The sequence below is a fragment of the Dendrobates tinctorius genome, unplaced genomic scaffold (genome assembly GCF_039654945.1).
Source record: "Dendrobates tinctorius isolate UK_male_01 unplaced genomic scaffold, ASM3965494v1 ptg000250l, whole genome shotgun sequence".
Lineage (NCBI taxonomy): Eukaryota > Metazoa > Chordata > Amphibia > Anura > Dendrobatidae > Dendrobates > Dendrobates tinctorius.
In genome coordinates, this window is record NW_027361917.1 from 45,542,604 (window position 1) to 45,569,207 (window position 26,604).

Below are 26,604 nucleotides of genomic sequence, written 5' to 3' on the forward strand. Positions count from 1 at the left end.
AACAGCCTCACTCGTTCAAAAGATGACAGAGCTCTAATGCCCGTTAAAAGGTGAACAGCAGGAAAAAGAGGAGGAGCAGCAAAGTAAAAGAGTAAGTGGTTCAGGAAAACATTGAAAGAAAAATAATGAAAAATAGCTTTGGGGGGGAAGGGAGGATATATGAAAGAGGTGGGATTGATGATTTGGAAGTGCAATGTTTTCCACTTACTCTTCACCCCTTTTTTCCCCTTGCGCTCCTTTTTGTATTGTTCCTTGAGTTTGGTTATTACTCCCTGATCGATATTCCAGGATTCCGGGATGGGGCACTGGTCTTCCTTTTCTAAACAGTAAAAGAGATCAAACATATTCCTCTTCAATAAACGTGGCTTCATCAATAACTGACTGAAGGAGAATCCCTTTTGCCAAGGGGCAAGCACTTCTTACACGAATACATACATACCATAACAGGCTACTACACTGTTATAGTGGAATACACGGTAGGTTTTCATGCTTTTTAACTTTGTGAGTCGAAAACTGACTGCACGGGAACAAGACAAAAAATTTACATACATACATACCTGGGTCTCCCACTTTAGATATTTTTGAGGAGACCCTACAGAATGATCAGTTTACCAGGCTGCTTCTCACAATAGCAACAATTCTGAATCTGAACACACAGTGGCCTTTTAACCACATTACTTGCCGTTTAGTCCTAGCCAGAACACACCACATTGATCAAAACAAGTGCAAACAAAGTGACTGGTCAGATTTTAGGGACCTTACCACCCACTTGGTTCCAAGGTGAAGGTCTTCTATTTACATCTGGCACTAGTTTTGATAAATCTTTCAATTGTAAGTTTTATAAAGTGGCTTAGGTCCTAATTAAAACGCAATATAAATTTAAAAAAAACAAACTTAGATATACAACCTGGCTGCATTGTGAAATGGGAATTCAAAGCAGCTTTCAGGTTTGCATAATTGGTATGCACAGCCAAACACCAAGGTCATATGAGAAAAAATATTAAGGGAGTAAAGTAATATATTCAATAAAACGTTTTTGTGCAAGGTAATTAGATTGTAAACTGCAATTGCATTAATAACTCACATTGTGGCGTATGTGACTAATGGCATGCTTTTTTTTTTTTTAGAAATTAGGGCAACGCTTAATCTCAATATAATTGGGTTTTTATTTTTTGCTTTTAACCATTTTCATAAACTGGAGCTACTAGAAAGCTGGGAACATTAGCCAGGGTTAATCTTGGGAAAATGTGGACAAAATGAAGCAAAAGTTCAATCAGTAATGCTTTTATTTCTCTTGCATTTCCTTATTCCAAGGATTGATTGTGTTCTGGAGCAAAACATCATCAGTTCCAAAGTGTGACATGCTCCGACTGCTATGCATCGCAGGAGTTCTAGGAATTTACACACTCTCCCTCCCTCAGGGCTTATATGCATTATTTGTAAAATACTCACATAAGTCCAAATATGTACCAACAAACCTCAAAAATCTACATAACCATACAGAATTCCCAGAAAATATTAAAGGAATGTAGAGGCATAGGCGTGAACACAATCAAAATAGATTATAATTACTTAAAAGATAACATTTAAACATAGTGATAACAAAGGGTATCATGGTACATCAATAGACGAAACCGGGGGCTTAGCATCAATGAACTAATTGATGTTTCAAATCAAACATGTGTCTTAAATACTTTTGAAAGTAGAGTGCTGTAGGTGAAATTATAAAGACATATGCTCATAACTAAGGAAAATCCTGCAGAGCCATCAGGTATTAACCCCTTCGCACCCGAGCCTGTTTTTGCCTTCGTGACCGGGCCAATTTTTTCAATTCTGACCAGTGTCACTTTATGAGGTCATAACTCTAGAACGCTTCAACGGATCCTACTGATTCTGACATTGTTTTCTCATGACATATTGTACTTCATGATGGTGGTAAAAATTTTTAGATATGATCTGCACTTATTTGTTAAAAAAATCAAAATTTGGCAAAAATTTAGAAAATTTTGCAATTTTCAAACTTTTAATTTTTATGCCCTTAAATCAGAGAGTGATATCGCACAAAATAGTTAATAAATAACATTTCCCACATGTCTACTTTACATCTGCACAATTTTGGAAACAATTTTTTTTTTTTAGGAAGTTATAAGGGTTAAAAGTTGACCAGCGATTTCTCATTTTTACAACAAAATTTGCAACACCATTTTTTTTAGGGACCACCTCACATTTGGAGTTTGGGGGGTCAATATGACAGAAAATACCCAAAATTGACACCATTCTAAAAACTACACCTCTCAATGTACTCAAAACCACATTCAAGAAGTTTATTAACCCTTCAGGTGCTTCACATGAATGAATGGAATATGGAAGGAAAAAATAAACATTTAACTTTTTTTCACAAACATTTTACTTCAAAACCATTTTTTTTTTATTTTCACAAGTGTAAAAAGAGAAAATGAACCACTAAATTTTTTGTGCAATTTCTCCCGAATACGCCAATACCCCGTATGTGGGGCTAAACCACTGTTTGAGCACACGGCAGAGCTCAGAACGGAAGGAGTGCCGTTTGACTTTTTCAATGCAGAATTGGCTGGAATTGAGATCGGATGCCATGTCGCATTTGGAGAGCCCCTGATGTACCTAAACAGTGGAAACCCCCCACAAGTGACCCCATTTTGGAAATTAGACCCCCCCAGGGACTTATCTAGATGTGTGGTGAGCACTTTGAACCCCCAAGTGTTTCACTAAAGTTTATAATGTAGAGCCGTGAAAATAAAAAAAATCATTTTTTTTCCACAAAAATGATCTTTTAGCCCCCAATTTTTATTTTCACAAGGGTAACAGGAGAAATTGGACCCTAAGAGTTGTTGTCCAATTTGTCCTGAGTACGCTGGTACGCCATATGTTGGAGAAAACTACTGTTTGGGCACACGGTGGGGTTCGGAAGGGAAGTAGTGACGTTCTGAAATGCAGACTTTGATGGAATGGTCTGCGGGTGTCATGTCGCGTTTGCAGAGCCCCTGATGTACCTAAACAGTGGAAACCCCACACAATTGACCCCATTTTGGAAACTAGACCCCCCAAGGAACTTATCTAGATGTGTGGTGAGCACTTTGAACCCCCAAGTGTTTCACTAAAGTTTCTAATGTAGAGCCGTGAAAATAAAAAAAATCATTTTTTTTCCACAAAAATGATCTTTTAGCCCCCAATTTTTATTTTCACAAGGGTAACGGGAGAAATTGGACCCTAAGAGTTGTTGTCCAATTTGTCCTGAGTACGCTGGTACCCCATATGTGGGAGAAAACTACTGTTTGGGCACACGGTGGGGCTCGGAAGGGAAGTAGTGACGTTCTGAAATGCAGACTTTGATGGAATGGTCTGCGGGCGTCATATTGCATTTACAGAGCCCCTGATGTACCTAAACAGTGGAAACCCCCAATTTTAATTCCAACCCTAACCCCAACACACCCCTAACCCTAATCTCAGCCCTAACCATAACCCTAACCACAAACCTAACACCAACACACCCATAACCTTAATCCCAGCCCTAGCCCTAACCCTAGCCCTAGCCCTAACCCTAACCCTAGCCCTAACCCTAAAGGCCCCGTCTCACTAAGCAATCTCGGTAGCGAGATCGCTGCTGAGTCACAACTTTTGTGACGTAACAGCGATCTCACCAGCGAGATCGCTATGTGTGACAGCGATCAGCGAGCGGCCCCCCTGCCGGTATCGCTGATCGCTGGAAGAAATCTCTGGACATTTCTTTGGTCGCTGGTCTCCCGCTGGCCAGCACGCATCGCTGCGTGTGACAGGCGGGAGACCAGCGATCAGGTGTAAAAAATAATAAAAAAAATAAAAAATATAGTTATTCTCACCTTCCGATGTCCCGTTCAGCCATCCTGCCTCTCTCCACGCTCCGGTCCCAGTGATCCTTTGCACGAATGACCGCGAGACTTTGTTATCCCGCGAGACTGTGACATCTCGCGGTCATTCGTGCAAAGGATCACTGGGACCGGAGCGTGGAGAGAGGCAGGATGGCTGAACGGGACGTCGGAAGGTGAGAATAACTATTTTTTATTTTGATTCTATTTTTTACAGGGATGGCCAGCGATGCCGGGCGCTCGGCATCGCTGTGCTGATCGCTGGTGAAGCTGTCTGTGTGACAGCTCACCAGCGATCACATAGCGACTTACTAGCGATCCTGACACCTTGATATCGGTGTCGGGATCGCTGGTAAGTCGCTTAGTGTGACGGGTCCTTAACCCTAGCCCCTGCATTTTTTTTTTTTTTTACTTTTTTTTTTTTATTTTTGTCACAAGATCGCTGCACTGCGATCTGACTCATAGTAACGCCACTTCACCTCTGATCATCTGTCAGTGTGAGATCAGAGGAGAAGCAGCGTTACTATGTGACAAGATCGCTGACTGGCACATAATAACGCCACTTCTCCTCTGATCTCACAATGACAGATGATCAGAGGTGAAGCAGCGTTACTGTGTGACAAGATCGCTGCCTGGCACAGCTGTGCCAGGCAGCGATCAGCTGTGCCAGGCAGCGATCTAGTCACACAATAACGCTGCTTCACCTCTGATCAGCTGTCAGTGAGATCAGAGGGAGAAGCCGTGTTACAATGAGGGAGATCGCCGGGAAACAAGCAGCTTTCCCAGCGATCGCTCCCATTGGCTGCTGTGACGCTGACGTCATCAGGACCTGAACCAATCAGGTCTCGATGACGTCGGGGGTCCCAGCATGCATTGCGCACCGGGATCCCCGCGTTGGAAGGTATGTATCCCAGCAAGCGCCAACGTTTATCTACTGTGGGCGGTCGGGAAGAGGTTAAATATCAACTGAAACTAAAGTGACATGGCATAACCCCATCGGAAGAAAATCCTGCAGAGCCATCAGGTATTAAATATCAACTGAAACTAAAGTGACATGGCATAACCCCATCGAAAGAAGCACTCTTGGTGAAGCGGCGCTGTTGGGGTGGTATTTGCGGCATTTGATCCGGGCACACACTTGTGTAAGTACACTATAAGGCTGTGTGCCCAAGTAGCATTTTTTTAAGCGTTTCTGCAGCGCTTTTAGACAAGCGATTCTGCTGCAGAAACGCTTAAGATAAGCATCCAATTGATTTTTAATGGAAAACGCACATGTTGTGCCAATGGTGCGTTTTTAACCGCTATGGAATTGCTTAGCGGTTAAAAATGCAGCATGTTCATTAATTTTGCAGACTCGCCCGTGATTCCGCATACCATCAATTATATGGGCAAAAACGCATAAGAAAACGCATGCAAAAACACTTAACGCTTACAAAAGCGCGTCAAAAAACGCATGCGTTTTCCCGGGAGCAGGGTGTGCGATTCTGCTCAGGTTTATTCTGCTTCAAAATCGCTACGTGGGCACATAGCCTTAGGCTAAGTTCACACGTACCGGAACTCTTGTGGAAATTACCGCGAGAATTCCGGAATTCCATTCTGCGGGAAAATCGCATTTTAAATTCCCGCGATTTTCCCGAGGAAAAACTAGCATTTTGCAAGTGTAATTAGCTTGCAAAATGCTAGCGTTTTCCAAGCGATCTGTAGCATCGCTTGGAGAACTGATTGACAGGTTGGTCACACTCGTCAAAACAGTGTTTGACAAGTGTGACCAACTTTTTACTACTGAGGCCGCCTATGCAGCATCAGTAGTAAAAGATAAAAGTAAAAAAAATAAATAAATGGTGTTATTCTTACCTTCCGACGTCCCGCGCAGCCTTCCCAGTAATCCTTTGCGAAAATGCCATCGATGGCGTCCGTTTTCGCGGGATCGCAACGTCGCGCGAGACATCGCGATCCCACGAGAACAGACGCCATTGCGGGCATTTTCACAAAGGATTACTGGGAACGGGAGGGTGGAGAGAGGCGGGAAGGCTGCGCGGGACGTCGGAAGGTGAGAATAACAATATTTTTTATTTTAATTCTATTTTTTACAGGGATATGGTACCCACAGCCCGGAGGACAGTCTCCTCTCCTCCGGACCGTGGGTACCATCCGCAATTGTTCTGCTTACTTTTTGCATGGTGGGCACAGCCACATGCAGGAAGTAAGCGGAACAATGCATTCCTATGGGTGCGGGATCGCCGCGATTCCGAAATATTAATGAGCATGCTGCGTTTTTTACCGAGAAGCGATTCCGCCGCAGTAAAAACTGCAGCATTAGCACAGCATTGCGGAATCCCATAGGAATGCATGGGATGCTTATTTTTCGCGTTTTCGCGGCAAAATCGCGCGGTTAAAACCGCCGGGAAACGCAAAAAAAAACGCCACGTGTGAACTCAGCCTTAAGCTTATGTGATTGCTTTCACTACATAGGCACTTGCCTGTATGCATTTCTAGTTTACAGCATAGCACTGGGCACTTTAGTTTCAGTTGATGTTTGTTAATACCTGATGGCGCTGCAGGATTTAGCTTAACGTTATGAGCATATGTCTTTATAATTTCACCTGCAGCACAGCACTTTACTTTCAAATCGTATTTAAGACATGTTTGATTTCAAATATCAATTATTTCATTGCTGCTAAGCCCCCGGTTTCTTCTATTGATGTATCGGGATACCCTTTGTTAATCCCTATGTTTAAATTATGTTATCTTTTAAATAAAATATTTTTATTTTATTCACGTCTATGCCTCTACAACCCTTTAATATTTTCAGGGAATTCTGTATGGTTATTATTTGGAAAGTGAAGCAGTTACAATGCAGTAATCATCTTTACCTGAGGGTTAAATTCTTCCAGTTTCCACACAGGGTGTTAGGTTGGCCATACCTGAACCAGCATACTTTGATATACAAGTTTTTTGGCCAACATTCAGTCTGGGGAAATAATTTTAACATACACAATCCTTCATTCTCACAGCCACTGACAGTGGTTTCTGGAAGAGACTTTCCCTTCCACATCCAGAACACAAGCAAGATCGGCCCAAATGAGTGTGCATATGTTTATGGGGAAGTTGTGAAGAATATCGGTCCAGTGAATGAGAATGAGCATCAATAGAAAATATTCCCAATTGCAACAGCTGCCAAAACTGCTACATTAAAGGAAGCGTTGGGGCTGCGTGTTCCGGGTATCTTAGTGAGGGACTATGCGTAAGTGTGGTGCCTGATACTTGATTTGATAATATTTATAGATACTCACCTTTAATGTAGCAGTTTTGGCAGCTGTTGCAATTGGGAATATTTTCTATTGAATTAGAGGATTTCTCTGAACTGTTTACTATATTAGTCTACGATTTTTGCACTTTATGCTGCAGTGTGAGTGTGATCCATGTTCTAGATGTAGTCATTGTTACCACGTACCCACCTTTTTATATTTTTCTAAGACCCGATATTTACATCTACATTTGCTTGCTCTTTCCCCTGTATTTAACCTGTCTTGTATGTTTTTTATGAAATTTTTGTGAGGTGATGTTTTTCTATTTGAATAAAGTTTGACTACTTTTCTATTTTGGCTTCATTCTTATTGGATCTACACTCCGTTGTTTTGTTTATAAATATTGTAAGTCAGTCTATAGCCATCTTTAAAAATTCACTATGTCGAGTGAGCTTGCACTAGACTGATGTTTCTACAGCTCCAATACCAAAGCTAAATGCCATACCGAGTGCCCTCAATGACTGCTGTCACAATGAATACTTCTCATCTATTAATAATGCATGCAGAGAAGGTGGCTCTTCATATGAATAACAAGATTTGCTGAACTCCTAATTTTACTCCTCTTCATATCTAATTTCGGTCACATGTTCAGCATCTGTCAGGAAAGTTCTTGGCAATTACGCTAAACATATACTTGGGTCCTCTTTAACATGGCATATGCCTAGTGTCCTTCTGGCATATAACACCAATATGTCATACCTACCAGCTATTGATCGACAATAGAGAGAAGCTGGAAATGAGGGTGCTTTTACATTGCGTCTAGTACACACTGTGGCCGCATCAGGGCATATGGCCAATCACGCCAGCAAAGCTGGACTCAGACATACGTGCCGACGGGGCTATAGGCTATAATAATGGCAGAGCGCACATTTTCGAGAGCGTACGTCTTCTGGAGGCAGTGACTTCGATATAGTAGGACGCATCTGGGTGTCCACTTCCTGTAGGTGTACAGGCACGAAAAAGATGCATGGCAGAGAGCACGCTGGCTCTGTCGGCACAATTACAGTCTACGGCTGGATTGACAAATGCGTCCAAATCACGTTCGGATGTATGCCTTGACAGGGCCACAGAGAGCGTGTACAAGACGCAATGTGAAAGCACCTTAAGGCTAGCTTCAGACTTGCGTTTTGGCCCGCAGCGCACGGCCGCCGCTAACCCCCGCCCCCTGCCGCGCCCCCTCCAGTCATCTCCTCCTAGTGTTGCACATCGCTGCATGCGATCTGCACGCCCTATCTTTAGCATAGGGTGCACAGACCATGCGCTAGTAGGATTTTGAGTGTGCTGCGCCCTTTTGACAGTGCTCCGAGCGCACCAAAATGCAACATGGTGCGTTCGGCGCACTGTCAAAAGGGCTTAGCGGCGGCCATGCGCTGCGGGCCAAAACGCTAGTCTGAAGATAGCCTAAGTCAGGTCTTCCCTCCTGTAATCTGTACAAAAGCTAATCTCATCTGATGTCGTAATGAGCCAACAGAGGACAACACTGGGCAGTTGTGAACGCTGTGCATATGTTAACATTGTAGTTTGAGGAAGGCACTGGTTCAGTGTAGAAACACAGAGCCTTAGGCCCCCTACACAGTGTTTCCAGTTCGTATGGTGACAGTTTTCACACGTACTGGAGACACACAGGCAGATCCATGATAATTGTTACACCCGACGGTGGCACATGTGGATTTGTGGACCCATTGGGCCACAGGGCAAGACCTGCCCAAGAAGGGGCATAGTCAAGCAGCTACCTGGTGTTCACTGGATCTCCTGATGGTGGAGACAGATTGGACTGCAGGTAGCCACCACCAAGTACCATTACTGGGCAGAAACCGAAACTGCAGCTGCTGACCCCAGGGGTCATGTACGATGATGGTAGACTGGGCTAGGGAAAAATTCAGACACATCGGTCTAGGATATTGGAACAAGGACGGACCGTACACGGCTCAGGTACAATATTCAGGCACTGGCAGCCTTGGGACCAGGGGACTTCAGGAATACGACTGGCCACACCAGGATAAGTGGACTTCGGATTCAGAAGATGGCCACTCTAGGACCAGGGGACAATGTTAAGGAGCTGGCCGCACCAGGATCAGTGAACTTCGGTAACAGGACTGGCCACTCCGAGACCAGGGGACTTAGAGAACAGTTTTGGCCACTTCAGGACCAGAGGACTTTAGATACAGGACTGGTCACATGAGGACCAGGGGACTACGTTTAGGCTGTGGCCACACAGGGACCAGGGATTGGGGTTCAGGACGCTAGCCTAATAATTCAATTTGTTGCTTGGTGACAACTCGATGCATGGGAGAGGGAGTCTTTTATACAAGATGCCTCCCAGCTATTGGCTGGGAGTCATCTTGTAGGTGTACACATTATGCTAAATGCCTCTCAGCAACAGGCTGAGCATTTGGCAATATGTGCACGTTGCCCCCATTTAAGAGCAGAGACGCGAGCGTGCCGCTGAGAGCACCTGCGTGTGCACACAACCAGTAAGTACGACAGGGACCATGCCGATGGGCTGGGACAGTAAGCAAGCGTTCCTGCATGGAGAAAGAAGGGGATGCCATGCAGAGGCGCCGGCAATAGCGCTACAATAATCTATGGGGCTGCGTACATGTCTGTGTGTTCACACAGTCCATGTGCCCCCCCCCCCCCCCTCCCATGGGCGTGCCTGTTTTTTTTCTGGCAGCATAGACATCAATACGTCCCACACACGTGCACACGGATGACAAAGAGTAACATCTGTGCCATCAGTGTGACAAGTACTGGAATAGAATGCAGAATAGAAATTATAGATGTTTAGGTGTGCAAAGATAGCGATAGATAGGGCGTAGACCGAAAGATATCTGCTCGATATTTTAGTGCCGTGCGCAGGTAGTTTACTGTATTTGTATTAAACTAATAAATTAAAAAAACAACATGGGGTCCCAACTATTTTTCATAACCAGCCAAAATAAAGCAGGCAGCTGAGGGCTGATATCAGACTGGGAAGGTCCTTAGGAAGGTCCTTCCCAGCCTAAAGATATCAGCTCACAGCTGCCCCATATTTTGCACATCTATTATGCAATCAGTGTAATGGTAGTTGGAGTTGATGACAGCTGTGATTTGTGAAACATCACAGCTGCCATCAGGTCCAGGGATTCAGAATGGAGAGGTGTCAGACACCCCCTATTACTCAGAGGTAATAAAAACAAAACACTTTATTTGAATAAAGACTTCCCCACACTATTCCTTGTTCACCAATTTATTTTAAAAAAAAATCCCATGCAGGTCTGCAGTAATCCACCAAATCCGAAGTAGTCCAAAAATTGATACCTGAAAAACAAAAACACAATAGACAGTACATCGTTCAACCAATTTATTACCCAAAATGTTCCCACGAAGCTCAGATGTAGTCCAAAATCCCCAAAATAGGATCCAGGAATCGTGAATAGCAATAAAGTGACAGCTATTCACAAACGCCAGGTACTGACTACAACCCTCATCAGAGCCACCAATTCTCGCTGCGCTCTGGAAGACGCGGTGATGACGATGATCGTTGTTGTCGTCGTCAGTACCCAGCGCCTGTCAAAAGCAGTCAATTTACTGCTGCTCACACTCGCTGGAGCCAAATTCGAGGAACATAGACTACATCGCAGTTTTGTGAGAACACTTTGGGTGCTAAACTGGTGAACGAGGGACTGTAGTGTGTTTATTTCTGTCCTTTTATGTTTTTCATGTATCCATGTCTGAATGACTTCGGATCTGGTCAATTACTGCAGATCTGCATAAGATTTTTTTTTTATTTGTGAACGAGGGATATTGTGGGGGGAGTCCTTCTTCCAATAAAGTGGGTTTCTTTGTGCGTAATTTTGTATTACCAGGTTAGTAATGGGGGTGTCTGATAGACACCTCTAAATTACTAACCCCAGGGTTTGATGCCAGCTGTGATTTTTGACAAATCACAGCATTCATCAATATTACTCCAATTACCATGGCACCAGGGCAATTGGGAGAGCCGGGCAAACCGCCAGAATTGGAGCATATAAAGTAATGGCCCACTTCTGAGGAAGCTGTGAGCTGGTATTTTTTAAGGCTGGGAATGGCCCAATAACCACGGACCTTCCCAGCCTGATAATATCAGCCCGCAGCTGTCTGCTTTACCTTGTTGTTCTGAAAGATAAGGGAGGACCCCACATCATTCTTTTGCTAAATATAATTATAGTAAACTATACACGCACGGTACTAATTTATGGATTGATAGCTTTCTATCCATCTACAGGTGTGCTCAAAAGTTTACATACTCCGGCAGAATTTCTGCTTTCTTGGCCTTTATTCAGAGAATATGAATGATAACACCAAAACGTTTTCTCCACACATGGTTAGTGGTTGGGTAAAGCAAAATATTGTCAAACTACTCTGTTTTCTCTTTTTAAATCATAATGACAACCCAAAACATCCAAATGACACTGATCAAAAGTTTACATACCCTGGTGATTTTGGCCTGATAACATGCACAGAATATGTAAACCAAACAGACTAAGGAAGCATGTTGCCATAAAATACGCATTGCTTTATTAAGTACATACAAGACACACATACATGATAAAAGGAGATGTGTATACCAGTGGGTGTCACAGATACATAGCATCCAAAAATGGAAAATAGAGGGCTCAACACAATACTATACCGCCAAAGGAGGAATACAATATGATCATCATGTGGGCGCTGTATTATAATTTACTGTAGTTATGCGCCCAAATGTATCATATGCTACTATAATTGTATACGTGGAAAATCCTGAGTGTAAACATCATCCTGACGGTAAGTCAGGGGGCATAATACAAACAAGTTTACCCCCAATGAAGTTGTATGGCAACAGTCCCTCATAAAGGAGTATACATGACCTGCGACACCGCAATCCCCGACGCGCGTTTCGCCTTAGCTTCGTCCTGGGAGGTGAATGATTATGGATCTAAGGTGCATGAGGGCATATATAGGGATGTAATTACCGGAAACTTTCTTACAACTGAAAGTAACATGGCGCCCGGCGTGTGACGTCATCGTGGCGCGCGCCTCCCGGCCCCACAGCCACTCCCCATCGCACACGTCACGATGTGAAGACAGATGGTTGGGGCCTGAGAGAACGCGCGACCATGGCAACCCACCACGCTGCAAGATGGCGCTGAGGACATACAGGCCACTCCCCCGCCCGACGTGTCAGGACGGAGAAGCGGCCCGCACATCAAACAGACGCCTCTATACAGAGTGTGCACAGTGCTCCAAGTAACACAAAGTGAAATGATGTAAAAAACCTTATAAAAAGGATTCAATGTCATATTGCAATTATGCAGATAAATTGAAAAAGTGTTTTGAAAATATTTTCTATTGGTCTCTGCCATATAATACTAAGAGATGAAGTTATAAGTGTATGCTGCATATTATAGTATAGTGCACAGCAATGTACCCAAAATTTAATATAATATTTTAGCCTTAAAGAAAAGGGACATATAACACTTCCCACCAAATATATAAATATATCAAATATATTGAAGGCAATATGCAAAAAGCACAGTACCATCTTCCAATTGCACATATCGTTCATAAATTCCAGTACAGCACACCTCAAAGAAATGATGTTATAAATATATATACCATACCACTTGATGCAGTTACACAAATATACAGAGTAACGTATCAAAAATTCAAAATCATCTCTATATTATAAATATAAATAACCAATGCATAATATAAAGAGAATTGTTATATACATAAAATATCCTAATCGTTCCACAACAAAATGTGAAGGATCATAGTGTGAGAGTTATCCAATAAATGGCACACAAAAATGTACAGATTAATTCCTAAAATAAATGTATCATACATCTTGTGGCCTACAACATCACACTGATTAATTGGTGGATATGTCTTTTTTCAGTGTGAAAACTTAAAGTTAATCAGACCTTTCAGATCTGCAGCTAACACAATCACAGATGGAAGTCCTGAGTTTAGGCCTTTCTTTTTCACCGACAGCTCCATTTAACTGTTTTACAGCGGTAAAGGATCTCCATTTGTTTGCACGAAAATTAATACTTAAAAAATTACATGATAAGGGCAATGATGGTGGAGTATGGAGTCCTAAAGAAATTGAGGCTATTGCTATCTTGGAGGAACTCAGTGATGAAAATGAGAGAACCACTAATACGGGTAAGTTTAGACCGCCGGTGCCAAAAAAGTTCCCCTCTTTGAATTTATATTCGAATGTTGAAATCTTTGTCCGTCTGGTCACTGATGAGTTTGAAAAAATTTCGAGACGCGTCTCACATGGCAATCTTTCTTTTGCTCATAGAGAAGCGCTCAAGGAACTTAGTAAACTTAAAGAAGTGTTGATCAAACCCGCGGACAAAGGGGGAAATGTGGTGTTATGGCCTGTGGCAGCATATGAGAGGGAGGCATTCAGACAGTTGAGGGATAGCCAATGCTATCAAAAAATGACTTATAATCCCACGTCAGCCTACCAGCAAGAAATTAAGGCAATCTTAGATCGTGCCTTCCTTGATGGATTGATTAATCAGGAACTCAGGGACAACCTGGTACCTGAGTTCCCCAAAGTAGCATGTATATATTTCATACCAAAAATCCATAAGAATAGTACCACCCCGCCAGGACGACCAATTGTGTCTGGAAACGGGAGTCTTTGTGAGATTGTGTCCAAATATCTAGACTTCTACATGAAACCCCTGGTCCATGATCTCCCATCATATGTAAAAGACACGAGTGATGTCCTCAGAAAAATTGAGGGCATCCCTATTGAGGATGACATGTGGCTAGTTAGTTTTGATGTGGAGTCCCTTTACACTTCTATCCAACATTTGGATGGTGTACGGACTACTCAGACCTATCTCATGATGTCTGATCATGATGAGAGATTTGTTCATTTATTAGTGACACTATTGAGATTTGCCCTTGAGCATAATTATTTTATGTTCAAGGAATCCATTTATTTGCAAAAACAAAGGACTGCTATGGGGGCGGCCTTTGCCCCCTCATATGCAAATTTATTTTTGGGCATGTGGGAAAGAGACATCTTCTTTACCCGGCCCGTTGCCTTCATTGAGAAGGTCCTGTTCTGGGCCCGCTATATTGATGATATTCTCATGATATGGCAGGGAACAGAGCAGGACCTTCTCAGTTTCCTCAAGATATTGAACCATAATTCCATCAATGTCAGGCTTACCTGCAAGTACAGTCAGTCTGATATAGATTTCTTGGATGTTAAAATCTTTAAAGGACCTGATGGCTTTTTACACACGGATATGTTCCGGAAGGAAACTGCGGTAAATTCAATTTTACACGCTACATCCTCACATCCAAAATCATTGGTGGAAGGAATTCCAACTGGTCAATTCCTCCGGGCAAAACGTATCTGCTCTAGTGAGGAAGCATATCTAAGACAAGCAGAGGTCTTGACATTAAGATTTGCATCTAGAGGCTACTCCAAACGTAGTATCCTCAGGGGAATGAGGAGAGCAAATCGGGCTAAACGGGTGGACCTACTTGTTCCTAAACACAGATCCACATTGACACAAAAAGTAAGATTTATCTCTCCGTACAATGACAAGTGGTATGAGATGAAGCAGGCCTTGAACAAATATTGGCCTATTCTTATGACAGACAGGACTCTGGAAAAATATATTCCTAAACATCCCTCTATTACATACAAGAGGTCAAGCAATCTGCGAGATAAATTAGTGCATAGCTATTATGAGGGCCCGAAACCTGAGAAAGCATTTGGTTCCAAAGGCCCTAAATGGGGATTTTTTCCTTGCAGAGAATGCATTGCATGCCCCAACATGAAAAAAGCATCCTCTTTTGTATCCAGTGATGGTGGCACCACGTATAACATCACACAACATAATACTTGTAACACTAATGGTGTAATATATTATGCCGTATGTCCATGTGAAAGGATTTATGTTGGTATGACCTCTAGACCTCTGAGAATCAGAGTAAGAGAACATCACAGGGACATTAAGAATGCCTCTAAGATAGAGGATGACATGATGCTTAAACCAATCCCGAGACACTTTAAGTTGTGCCATGAGAGTGATCCCAAACTACTCAAAGTTTGTGGAATAGATAGGGTCCATATTGACCATCGTGGTGGCAACTGGAAGAAGAGACTAGCTCAGAAAGAAGTCGAATGGATATATAAATTAGGTACAGTCCAACCTAAAGGACTTAATGAGGTCTTGAGCTTTGCCCCCTTTCTGTAGGATGCTTCAGCTATGGTGATGGATTACATGTTTTTAATTTATTTTATTTTTCAGTTTTTATTCTAGTGTATCCACTTCTTCGTATTTTCGATGTGATGGGCATGAGGTGCATTGTGAACACTGGGTTGGGATGTCGTCTTCCAGCAACGTGTTGGTGGATTTGTCATATTATCATCATTTGGAGAATATTCGAAAAATGTGTGGCCCATATTCAAGGAAAATCTGATTAACTTTAAGTTTTCACACTGAAAAAAGACATATCCACCAATTAATCAGTGTGATGTTGTAGGCCACAAGATGTATGATACATTTATTTTAGGAATTAATCTGTACATTTTTGTGTGCCATTTATTGGATAACTCTCACACTATGATCCTTCACATTTTGTTGTGGAACGATTAGGATATTTTATGTATATAACAATTCTCTTTATATTATGCATTGGTTATTTATAATATAGAGATGATTTTGAATTTTTGATACGTTACTCTGTATATTTGTGTAACTGCATCAAGTGGTATGGTATATATATTTATAACATCATTTCTTTGAGGTGTGCTGCATTGGAATTTATGAACGATATGTGCAATTGGAAGATGGTACTGTGCTTTTTGCATATTGCCTTCAATATATTTGATATATTTATATATTTGGTGGGAAGTGTTATATGTCCCTTTTCTTTAAGGCTAAAATATTATATTAAATTTTGGGTACATTGCTGTGCACTATACTATAATATGCAGCATACACTTATAACTTCATCTCTTAGTATTATATGGCAGAGACCAATAGAAAATATTTTCAAAACACTTTTTCAATTTATCTGCATAATTGCAATATGACATTGAATCCTTTTTATAAGGTTTTTTTACATCATTTCACTTTGTGTTACTTGGAGCACTGTGCACACTCTGTATAGAGGCGTCTGTTCGATGTGCGGGCCGCTTCTCCGTCCTGACACGTCGGGCGGGGGAGTGGCCTGTATGTCCTCAGTGCCATCTTGCAGCGTGGTGGGTTGCCATGGTCGCGCGTTCTCTCAGGCCCCAACCATCTGTCTCCACATCGTGACGTGTGCAATGGGGAGTGGCTGTGGGGCCGGGAGGCGCGCGCCACGATGACGTCACACGCCAGGCGCCATGTTACTTTCAGTTGTAAGAAAGTTTCCGGTAATTACATCCCTATATATGCCCTCATGCACCTTAGATCCATAATCATTCACCTCCCAGGACGAAGCTAAGGCGAAACGCGCGTCGGGGATTGCGGTGTCGCAGGTCATGTATACTCCTTTATGAGGGACTGTTACCATACAAATTCATTGGGGGTAAACTTGTTTGTATTATGCCCCCTGACTTACCGTCAGGATGATGTTTACACTCAGGATTTTCCACGTATACAATTATAGTAGCATATGATACATTTGGGCGCATAACTACAGTAAATTATAATACAGCGCCCACATGATGATCATATTGTATTCCTCCTTTGGCGGTATAGTATTGTGTTGAGCCCTCTATTTTCCATTTTTGGATGCTATGTATCTGTGACACCCACTGGTATACACATCTCCTTTTATCATGTATGTGTGTCTTGTATGTACTTAATAAAGCAATGCGTATTTTATGGCAACATGCTTCCTTAGTCTGTTTGGTTTACACATTTGGTGGGAAGCGCCATGTTTTCTAAGGCCCTTGTTGTGGGAATATATAACATGCACAGAAGTTGACACAAATGGGTTTGAATGGATACTAAAGGTAACATCCTCACCTGTGACCTGTTTGCTTGTAATCAGTGTGTGTGTGCATAAAAGCTGATTGAGTTTCTTGGATCCAGACAGACCTTTGCATCTTTCATCGAGCCACTGAGGTTTCTGGATTGTGAGTCATGGGGAAAGCAAAAGAATGGTCAACAGATCTGCGGGAAAAGGTAGTTGAACTGCATAAATCAGGAAAAAGGATACAGAAAGATATCCAAGGAATTGATAATGCCAGTCAGCAGAATTAAACCTGTGATTAACAAATGGAAAAACAGGGGCTCTGTAAAAACAAAACTATGGTTGGGTAGATCAACGAAAATTTTGTCCACAACTGGCAGGAAAATTGTTTGTGATGCAAAGAAAAACCCCCAATCATCAGCTGAAATACTGTGCTCTATAAAAACTTGCAGTGTGGCTGTTTCACGATGCACAAAAGGGAGGCACTTGAAGAAAAATGGGCTGTATAGTCGAGTCGCCAGAAGCAATTACTGTGCAAATGCCACAAAGTATCTCGCTTATAATATGCAAAACAGCACAGGGACAAGCCTCAAAACTTCTGAAACAAGGTAATTTGGAGTGAGGAGACCAAAATTGATCTTTTTAGCCACAACTATAAATGTTACATTTGGAAATAAGTCAACAAGGGTTATGATGAAAGGAACATCATTCCTACTGTAAAGCATGGAGGTGGATCGCTGATGTTTTGGGGATGTGTGAGCTACAAAGGCACAGGAAACTTAGTTAAAGTTGAAAGAAAGATGAATGCAGCACGTTATCAGCAAATACTGGAGGCAAATTTGCAATCATCAGCCCAGAAGCTGCGCTTGGGACGTAGTTGGATGTTCCAACATGACAACGATCTAAAACACAAGGCCAAGTCTACCTGTCATTGGCTACAGCAGAACAAAGTTTCCTGGCCTCAATATTGGATATTTTGGGTTGTCATTATAATTTAAAAATAGAAACCGCCATGGTTACTTACCGGTAGCCGGTCTTTCCGGAACACATGACAGCACACCTAAGAGATCCGCCCTGCCAGGACAGGAACCTACTGAGATATAAGGGGCGGCACCTCTCCCCTGCTTCAGTTGAGTTTCAGAGCATTGAGAGGACTTCCCAGTTAGTACATGTTAATCCAACAGCACATCACACAAAAGCACCCTACTAACGTGCACACCCATACGGTGAAAAAGGGGGGGGAATATACGGGTGCTGTCATGGGTTCCGGAAAAACCGGCTACCGTTAAGTAACCATGGTGGTTTTCCCTTCACCCATGACAGCACACCTGAGAGATTTTTGGAGACTTCGAAACACCTTAGGGAGGGACCACCGCTTGCAGCACTCTTCTACCAAAGGTTAAGTCAGCAGAGGAGGATAGATTTAATCTATAGTGCTTAAAGAAGGTTGAAGGTGAGGCCCAGGTAGCGGCCTTACAGATTTGATAAATCGATACCTCTGCCTTTTCAGCCCAGGAGGTCGCCACGGCTCTGGTGGAATGAGCCTTAATGCCGTCAGGAATCGGAACACCACTAGCTGAGTAGGCTACACTAATGGCTTCCCTAATCCATCTAGCAATAGTCCCTTTTGAAACCCCATAGCCTTTCCTGGCACCCTGAAAAGCTACGAATAGGGACTGGGACCTCCTCCACTGGCTAGTGACAGATATGTATTCTAGCAGGGCTCTCTTGACGTCCAAACTATGGAATTTTTCCTCCCCTGAATTTTTTGGATTGTCGCAGAAGGATGGGACGATAATCTCCTGACCGCGATGGAAATCTGATGCTACCTTAGGCAGATAAGCAGGGTCTGTTCTAAATACCACCCTGTCCTGAAAAACTTGTGTATAGGGTGGATTCACTGAGAGCGCCTGCAAGTCGCTTATTCTATCGGGAAACATGGCTTACCCCCTGTGTCGCTGTCTGAGGAGGACGCCTGTTCTGTTTGAGATGAGGCCGAAGAGAAATTTGAGGGAGAACTAGGGGGATTCTTTCTACCTTTCCTCCCTTTTTTCAATAGGGTCTTAACTGAACCCTCCATTTCCGACCTAAGGGCCGATATCAGATTAGCCGCGAAACTAGGCGCTTCCTCCGTCATGGTCCACTGAATGCAACTGGCGCAGAGGTCTTTCTGCCAGTCTCTTGCTAGAGCCGTTTTACATATGGCACAGTCCCTATTATTCTTCTTACTTCCCGCTTTTTTGGGCCTTTCCTACGGGGTCAAACATACAACAGAGAAACCCTATTAACATAAATGCTAGCATTCACGAAGATCACTCACCACCCGTAATCAAGGGTACTGGACTAGGAGGCTGCGTCGGAGGCACGTGACCTGTGCTCTCTGGACCTTGAGGAATCTCCCGACCTGCGGCTGGGGCGGCTGCTGCTCGAGCGGCTTCCATGTTTGCGGCCGGAGGGCTGTGAGGGAGGCAGAGACAAGGACCTCTCCTGCTCTGACTCCATTCTTGCACCGCCTGCCCTGTCGCTGCTCCTCGTTTAAATGTAGCCTCCGTCCTGCTGGGTGTCTCCTCCCCTCCCCCTGCGACCGCCGGCCGACCGCTCCAGAAAGCTGGCGTCGCACCCGGCGCCATGACACCGTCGCCTTTTGCTGACGTCAGCCGGCGCACCCACAAACCTCTGCGCCGCTGACGTCAGCGGCCGGAAGACGCCCACGTCTCTCCCCTGCCAGACGCCTCGGGGATCGAGATGTGGGCGCGCGTGAGGGGAGGGCGGCGCGGTGGGGGCTTCCAGGAGCCACCGGGATCCCACCTGCGCCCACACAAACCCGGAGGACCCCGGGGACTGTGCCTCCAGCACCCGATGGCCGGCGCTGCAGGTAAGGCACCTGTTCTTCCCGCGCCGGGACGGGCCTGAGTCTTTTTTTTTTTTTCCCTTCGCCCATGACAGGCACCGCCGACACTGGGATTCCTTCTAGGACAGGAACCCAACTGAAGCAGGGGAGAGGTGCCGCCCCTTATATCTCAGTAGGTTCCTGTCCTGGAGGATCTCTCAGGTGTGCTGTCATGGGTGAAGGGAAAAACACAGTAGTTTCACAATAAATAGCTTCACCCAACCACTAACCATGAGTGGAGAAAAAGTTTTGGTGTTATTATTCTTATTCTCTGAAAAAAGGCCAAGAAAGCAGAAATTCTGCCTGGGTATGTAAACTTTTGAACACAACTGTATACCATCTCTCTATTTTTGCACATCTAACACCCAAACATCTGTAATTTCTATTCTGCATTATATTCCAGTGGGCATCACATGGATGATGCACACGGATGCTACACATGTACACGGAGAGCATCAGTACTGGCTTTTAAAAACTTTTCCTCATTGATTTGCTATGGTTTAGTACTACAAACATGTCTCATTTTTGAATATTTGTCATACAACAAAAGACCTCACAGGGCACTAGGCTAATGCAAATGTGCCATAGATGTATTGGAATTCCGCAAAGATTGTGGTAGAATGAAATACTGAGGATCCATATATTGTTGGTTGGGTAGGAAAGATTATAAGCTGTCACAGGCCATGACTAAATTATCGTATTTTCAGACTATAAGATGCACTTTTTTCCGCCAAAAACCATGGTGGAAAATGGGAGATGCGTCTTATAGTCCAGATGTACCGGCTCTAGTGGGGAGGTGGGGGAACGTCATTGTCAGAGCAGCGAGACACAGGAGGCTGGAACCGGCAGCTGTGGCTAACTCTTGATTCCGCTGCAAAAGAGAAATATTCTCCCCTGCAGTGTACTGCTCCAGTGCCAGCAAAACCACTTTATGCTTGTAAGCAGAGCAAGGCAGGGACGTCATGCGCTGCTCACAAGCAGAGCAGAGCTGCTGGAATACTCGCCGGGACTGTGCGCGCATAGAGCAGTGAGTATTCATTGCTCTTCAGTAGCGCGCAGTGTCAGCCACCGTTTTCCTGCTGCTGCCTGCGGCCACGTGTGCCGCTACTAGAGAACTGCTACTTAAGATAAATGAATATTCATGAATATTCAATTCACTTAAGTAGCGGCACACATGACCGCAGGCAGCAGCAGGAAGCCGGTGGCTGACACTGCGTGCTACTGAAGAGCAATGAATACTCATTGCTCTATGCACGCACAGTCCGAGTATTCCGGCAGCTGTGCTCTGCTTGCGAGCAGTGCATGATGTCCCTGCCATGTGCTGCTTACAAGCATAGAACAGTTGCTGGCACTGGAGCAGGATGCTGCGAGGGAGCGCTTCATAGGTAAGTGTAATGATTTTTTTTTTTTTTTAATGCTTTCTGATGGTGCCATGCATACTCGGATGGGGGTGGGGGCCAATTATAAGGATGGGGCCATGCACACCAGGATCAGGATGGGGGTCAATCATACTAGAATAGGGATGGGGCCATGCATACTAGGATGAGATGGGGGGGGGGGGGGGGCCCGCATACCAGGATAGGGATGGGACCATGCATACTAGGACAAGAAGGGGCGCTGCATACCAGGATAAGGATGGGGCTATGCATACTAGGACGAGAAGGGGCCCTGCATTCCAGGATAAGGATGGGGCCATGCTTACCAGCATAGGGATGGGACCATGCATACTAGGACGAGAAGGAATCCTGCATACCAGGATAAGCATGGGGCCATGCATACTAGGATGAGATGGGGGGGCCCGCATACCAGGATAGGGATGGGACCATGCATACTAGGACGAGAAGGGGCACTGCATACTAGGATAAGGATGGGGCTATGCATACTAGGACGAGAAGGGGCCCTGCATACCAGGATAAGGATATGGCCATGCATACAAGGACGATAAGGGGCCCTGCATACCAGCATAGGGGACCATGCATACTAGGACGAGAAGGGGCCCTGCATACCAGGATAAGGATAGGGATGGGGTCATGCATACTAGGACGAGATGGGCGGGCCCTACATACCAGGATAGGGATGGGACCATGCATACTAGGACGAGAAGGGGCCCTGCATAACAGGATAGAATGGGGCCATGCATACCAGGATGGGGCCATGCATAATAGTATAGGGATGAGGGTGATCATTCCTGCCAGGATAGGAATGAGGGATCCATGCATACCAGGATAGGGATGAGGGATCCATGCATACCAGGACAGGGATGAGGGATCCATACATACCAGGACAGGGATGAGGGATCCATGCATTCTAGGAGTAGGAACGAAGGGACCATATATACCAGGATAGGGGATATTAAGTACAGAATTGATCACATTTTTTGCTTCAATTTTTTTTCCTAATTTCCTCCTCTAAAACCTAGGTGCGTCTTATAGCCCGAAAAATATGGTATATTAAGTCACATGATAAGCAATAAACATCCTAAAAAGTGATCAAGTAAAGGAGTTTTAGGCCAATGTGATGTGAACATAAAACATTGGGTGCCCTGATAAGGGAGGGTTGAAGTGGTATGGAGTGGAGGCTGAGGGTTGGCAGCATCTATAAAGCTCTGCAACTAAAAGCCTGCATAAAAATAACATCTAGGCACACAAAACTTTTGCCATGGAGCACAATAAACATGTATTGTCTCTGTATCAGCTAACATACATGCAATATCCCTGGATACACAGCATTGATATACCCAGCAAGTTACCATACAATTTATGGGCATTATTCCTGTAACTAAACAGGAGTTCAGTAGCGCATTTATCAGAAACAAGGGGATATTTAGGACTCCAAGTAGTCCACTGAAAATTCAATGGGACTGCAAGTGATATTTCCTAAACTGTAATTGGAGCAAAATAGTGGTCAGGTTACCGAAAATATTTATTTCAAAATCTAACAAAAGGAGAAGTCTGTACATTGCCAACATGGAAAACCAACTTTAGTAGTTAGGGAGGACTATAGCATCGTATAATACACGAGTGAATAAACAGAAACTTACCCCATTCAGTGCCATCACCCGCACTCCTAGATTCGCCACCACCATCGGTATCATCTGACACTAAGAAGTCAAACTCCTTTAGAGCCTCTTCTGTGTCCCTATCTTCATTAGGGTCTGGTATAACACGTCTTCTCACAATCTTCACAGAATAAGAAAACAAAAAATAGTAGCGTTAAAGTAGGCCACTATTTTGCGCTCAATGTAAAAAACATTTGCCTACATTTTAGTCACGTGGGTAAACTGCTAAATCTAGAGTATCTAGGGACTAAATGAAGCCTACAATGCTATTGTGTGCTATTGCCAATCATTCCTGGCCCCTTCATATTTGGGAATCCTATCTGGAATATTTGGAAAGTGTCTCTTTCCAATATATTTTATAAGAGATGCTAAATGCTTGGCTGTTTGTGCACACTACAAGGGATATTTCAGTGCTCATTCAACTTTCTTAAGGAGTATGGCCCCTTGGAGCAGTATAATCTAATATTGTGGCTCTTAGACCAAAAAAAGTTGTACACCCTTGTGCTAAATTATTCAGATAACTGCACAACTGCCCTGTTATCAAACCTACATTTCTCTATTAAAACATGTAACATTTCTAGAGCTTTCTATACAGATTTTTTTTGTGGATGTACCTAAATAGATTCAATTTTTAGCCATGCCTATACATCTTGCAAAGACTAAACAAAAAAAATAGTGTGAACCTCTGAAATCTAAGGGTTAAGTCCCACAGAGAACACAACACAATATAAAGTTACATTATATACAGAGTATTCAGCAGCAAATGAAGGGGGTGAATAAGATCAGAAGGTAGTGACAAGAGTTGTAGTAGATGAATGACCTACAAGCTGGCTGGGTTTGGGGAAGAATACCATACGGTATCTGACAATAAGGGCTTCCCTTTCTCTGGATAAGGATGGCTCTAAACTAGACAGAGCTTGAGGGTTATGACCACCATTTCATAATTAGCTTCTTTGTCAACCACTTTCTAAAATCAGGAGATGAAAGAAACTATACCACAGCACTTCAAGGGTTATTACCAACCTATCAATAGCGTAGATGATAACTTGCTGATCGGTGGGGATGGAAGCCCCACAGATCCAGAGAACAGAGCCCTGGAATATGAATAGAGCAGTGGCCGGTCATGTGCATCAGGTATCTATTCTCTATGGGAGTGGCAGAAAACCTGACTGCTTTATTTCATAGCAGCCCTACAAAAAATAAAGGCACTGAGGTGTGCATGTCTGTCCAGAGCCCCATAGACAAGTGATATATGTCTCATTCCTATCTAAGTCTGCCTAAAATTGAGCATGCACTCTGCTGTTCCACGCAAAGTTTGGGTTACTGACAAGGAATTTAAGGAAACACCCAAAGAGGCATTTATCACTTCTCCTGAAGGATCCTTAGGATAATGCCCACAGTGGTACAACCCTTTTAAATTAGGGCAAATTGTTAATGACAGACGATAAAAGAAAATAAATCTAGTTAGTAGACGAAAACCTTGGTCATAAGAAATCACGTAACCTTCTTGCAGCTCATATATGGCATTGCTGCTTCCACGTTTGTTCTTGCTACGGGACTAAACAATCTCATTTTAGGGACTTGCACCATTAACCCCTGCAATACCCATTGTTTCTGCTTTCTTTTACTATAGATTTTATAATCACTTGCCTCACTAAGCAAAATAACTAGAAGGGTGGTCTGCCTGAGAGAAGCCCCATCCATGTCTCCTCTTGAGGCATGTTTAGCCAGCATGAACCTCTTTGCTTGAGGTTTCACTGATTTATGTGGGAATGCACCCACAGACTTTGTTTCTGAAAGTTCTGCAAAGGAAAATCAGTTCCATTCACCTGAATTGAGTTAATTCTGGTACTGTTTATAGGTAACTGGGACAGCTTCAGAATTTTAAGAAATAAAACCAGCACCATCATGAAGCTTCATGTATTTTCTGTATATTTGCCCATTAGAACATTGTTTGGGAAGATTTACCGTTGCAGCGTCTATAATGGTCTTGTCTCTGCCATCATTGTCATCGTCGTCCTCTTCGTCACTGAACTCTGCAGCAGCATTTTCCAGAAATTTGAACGTTTCGAGAACAGAGGCGGAATCGGTCATATCTGGCTTCCTATTGTCAAATGAAGAAAACACAAATCATCCATTTACACTGATAAATAAACCGCATCAGACAGAAGAGGCAGAAAGAAAAAACTACTTTTACCGTTACCACTGCTATATCGGCCTTTTCTTGGAAGAGGTGGCAAACACAAGAACCTTAGAGAATTCTGTCAAATGGGAAGTAACCGACCCAAAAAGGCAGATGTCATTCAAACAGCCTAGTAATTAGAGCTTGTCACGTCTCCTACACAAAACCAATTGCCTTCATCCCACATTTTTCTAGGGAATTCAGCTGCATTAAATGAAATGTTAAATCAACAGCTATGAACGCTCACGTTAAGCTAAAGAAGCATATCATGTCGGTGCCGCTGATGGCACCAATGGCTCTAATTAGGCAAACTGTCCAAAATCTTAATCTTTGGACTCCATTTGACTGTCTCTTCATCTGGACACAGGTGTCAAGTAAGAAAGATGTAACCATTTACATTTTTATTTCATAAATCAGTAAACATGAAAATAAGCAAATTTATAATACATTTTGTTAAAGAAATCTGATTCTTTTTCCACAAGGACTGATTATTCATTCTAAGCTCACGGATACAATCTGTATTCAGCGAATACAAATGTTAACATTACTGAGATAATGTCTCTAAAGTGCTATGGAATTAATGGCGCTATATACAGTAAATTAGTAAAGTAATGACATCTTATAAAGCTGCTTATTTTCATGTTTACTAACGATTTAGTAAATAAAAATTAAACCGATGGTTACTCTTTAAATCCAGAAGGTAGTCCCAGACAATATCATGAACAGTGACACCTCACACAAAATTACGAAAAAAAGGTGAGTCATGTGCCATTGAGGAGATGAAAAACCGCAGAGCAATCCGCAGGTAAAACCGCAGGTCTTTAGACCTGCAGATTTACCTGCGGATTTTACAAAATCCGTGCGGCCAAATCCGCACCCCAATCCGCAGCGTGCGCACATACCCTAAGAAGTTTGTACAGGTTTCCTCACACACTCCAAAGTCATACAGATGGGGAATTTGTATTGTGAGCCCCAATAGGGATAATGGAGATAATGCCTATAAAGTGCTGTGAAATATAATGGTGCTATATGAGCAAGCATAATAAATAGACCAGCAAGGGTGCATATATCACCTCAAATAAATAATCAGTGGATTCTTATCAATATGGGGCTGTTCAACAGTGTCTTGGGAATATTCATCCCATTATTCACCCTTTCTCCATGCTTGTATTCTCCACCAGGCTTCAGAAGGGATGAGGCAGTGAGATACTGGTACATGCCATCACTAGTTCTGTCCGCACAATACTCCATTTACACTATGCGGATGCCTGTAATTAGTGTAGGAGGTGTCTTATACTAGCACTTCCCCTACATTGCCATTATGGGAAACCGTA

At 43.3% G+C, this 26,604-nt stretch overlaps 1 protein-coding gene across 2 annotated transcripts in view; it reads right to left on the reverse strand.

Annotated features, from left to right (window-relative positions):
* Positions 1-26,604, reverse strand: part of STRN (striatin) — a 171,074-nt gene that overhangs the window by 67,998 nt on the left and 76,472 nt on the right. For both annotated transcript variants that reach the window (XM_073557662.1, XM_073557663.1), the window contains exons 6-8: positions 25,057-25,192; positions 23,071-23,209; positions 209-319 (exon numbers count right to left, since the gene is read on the reverse strand). In XM_073557662.1, the coding sequence (XP_073413763.1) occupies positions 209-319; positions 23,071-23,209; positions 25,057-25,192 (386 nt within the window). The remainder of the gene's footprint in view (positions 1-208; positions 320-23,070; positions 23,210-25,056; positions 25,193-26,604) is intronic.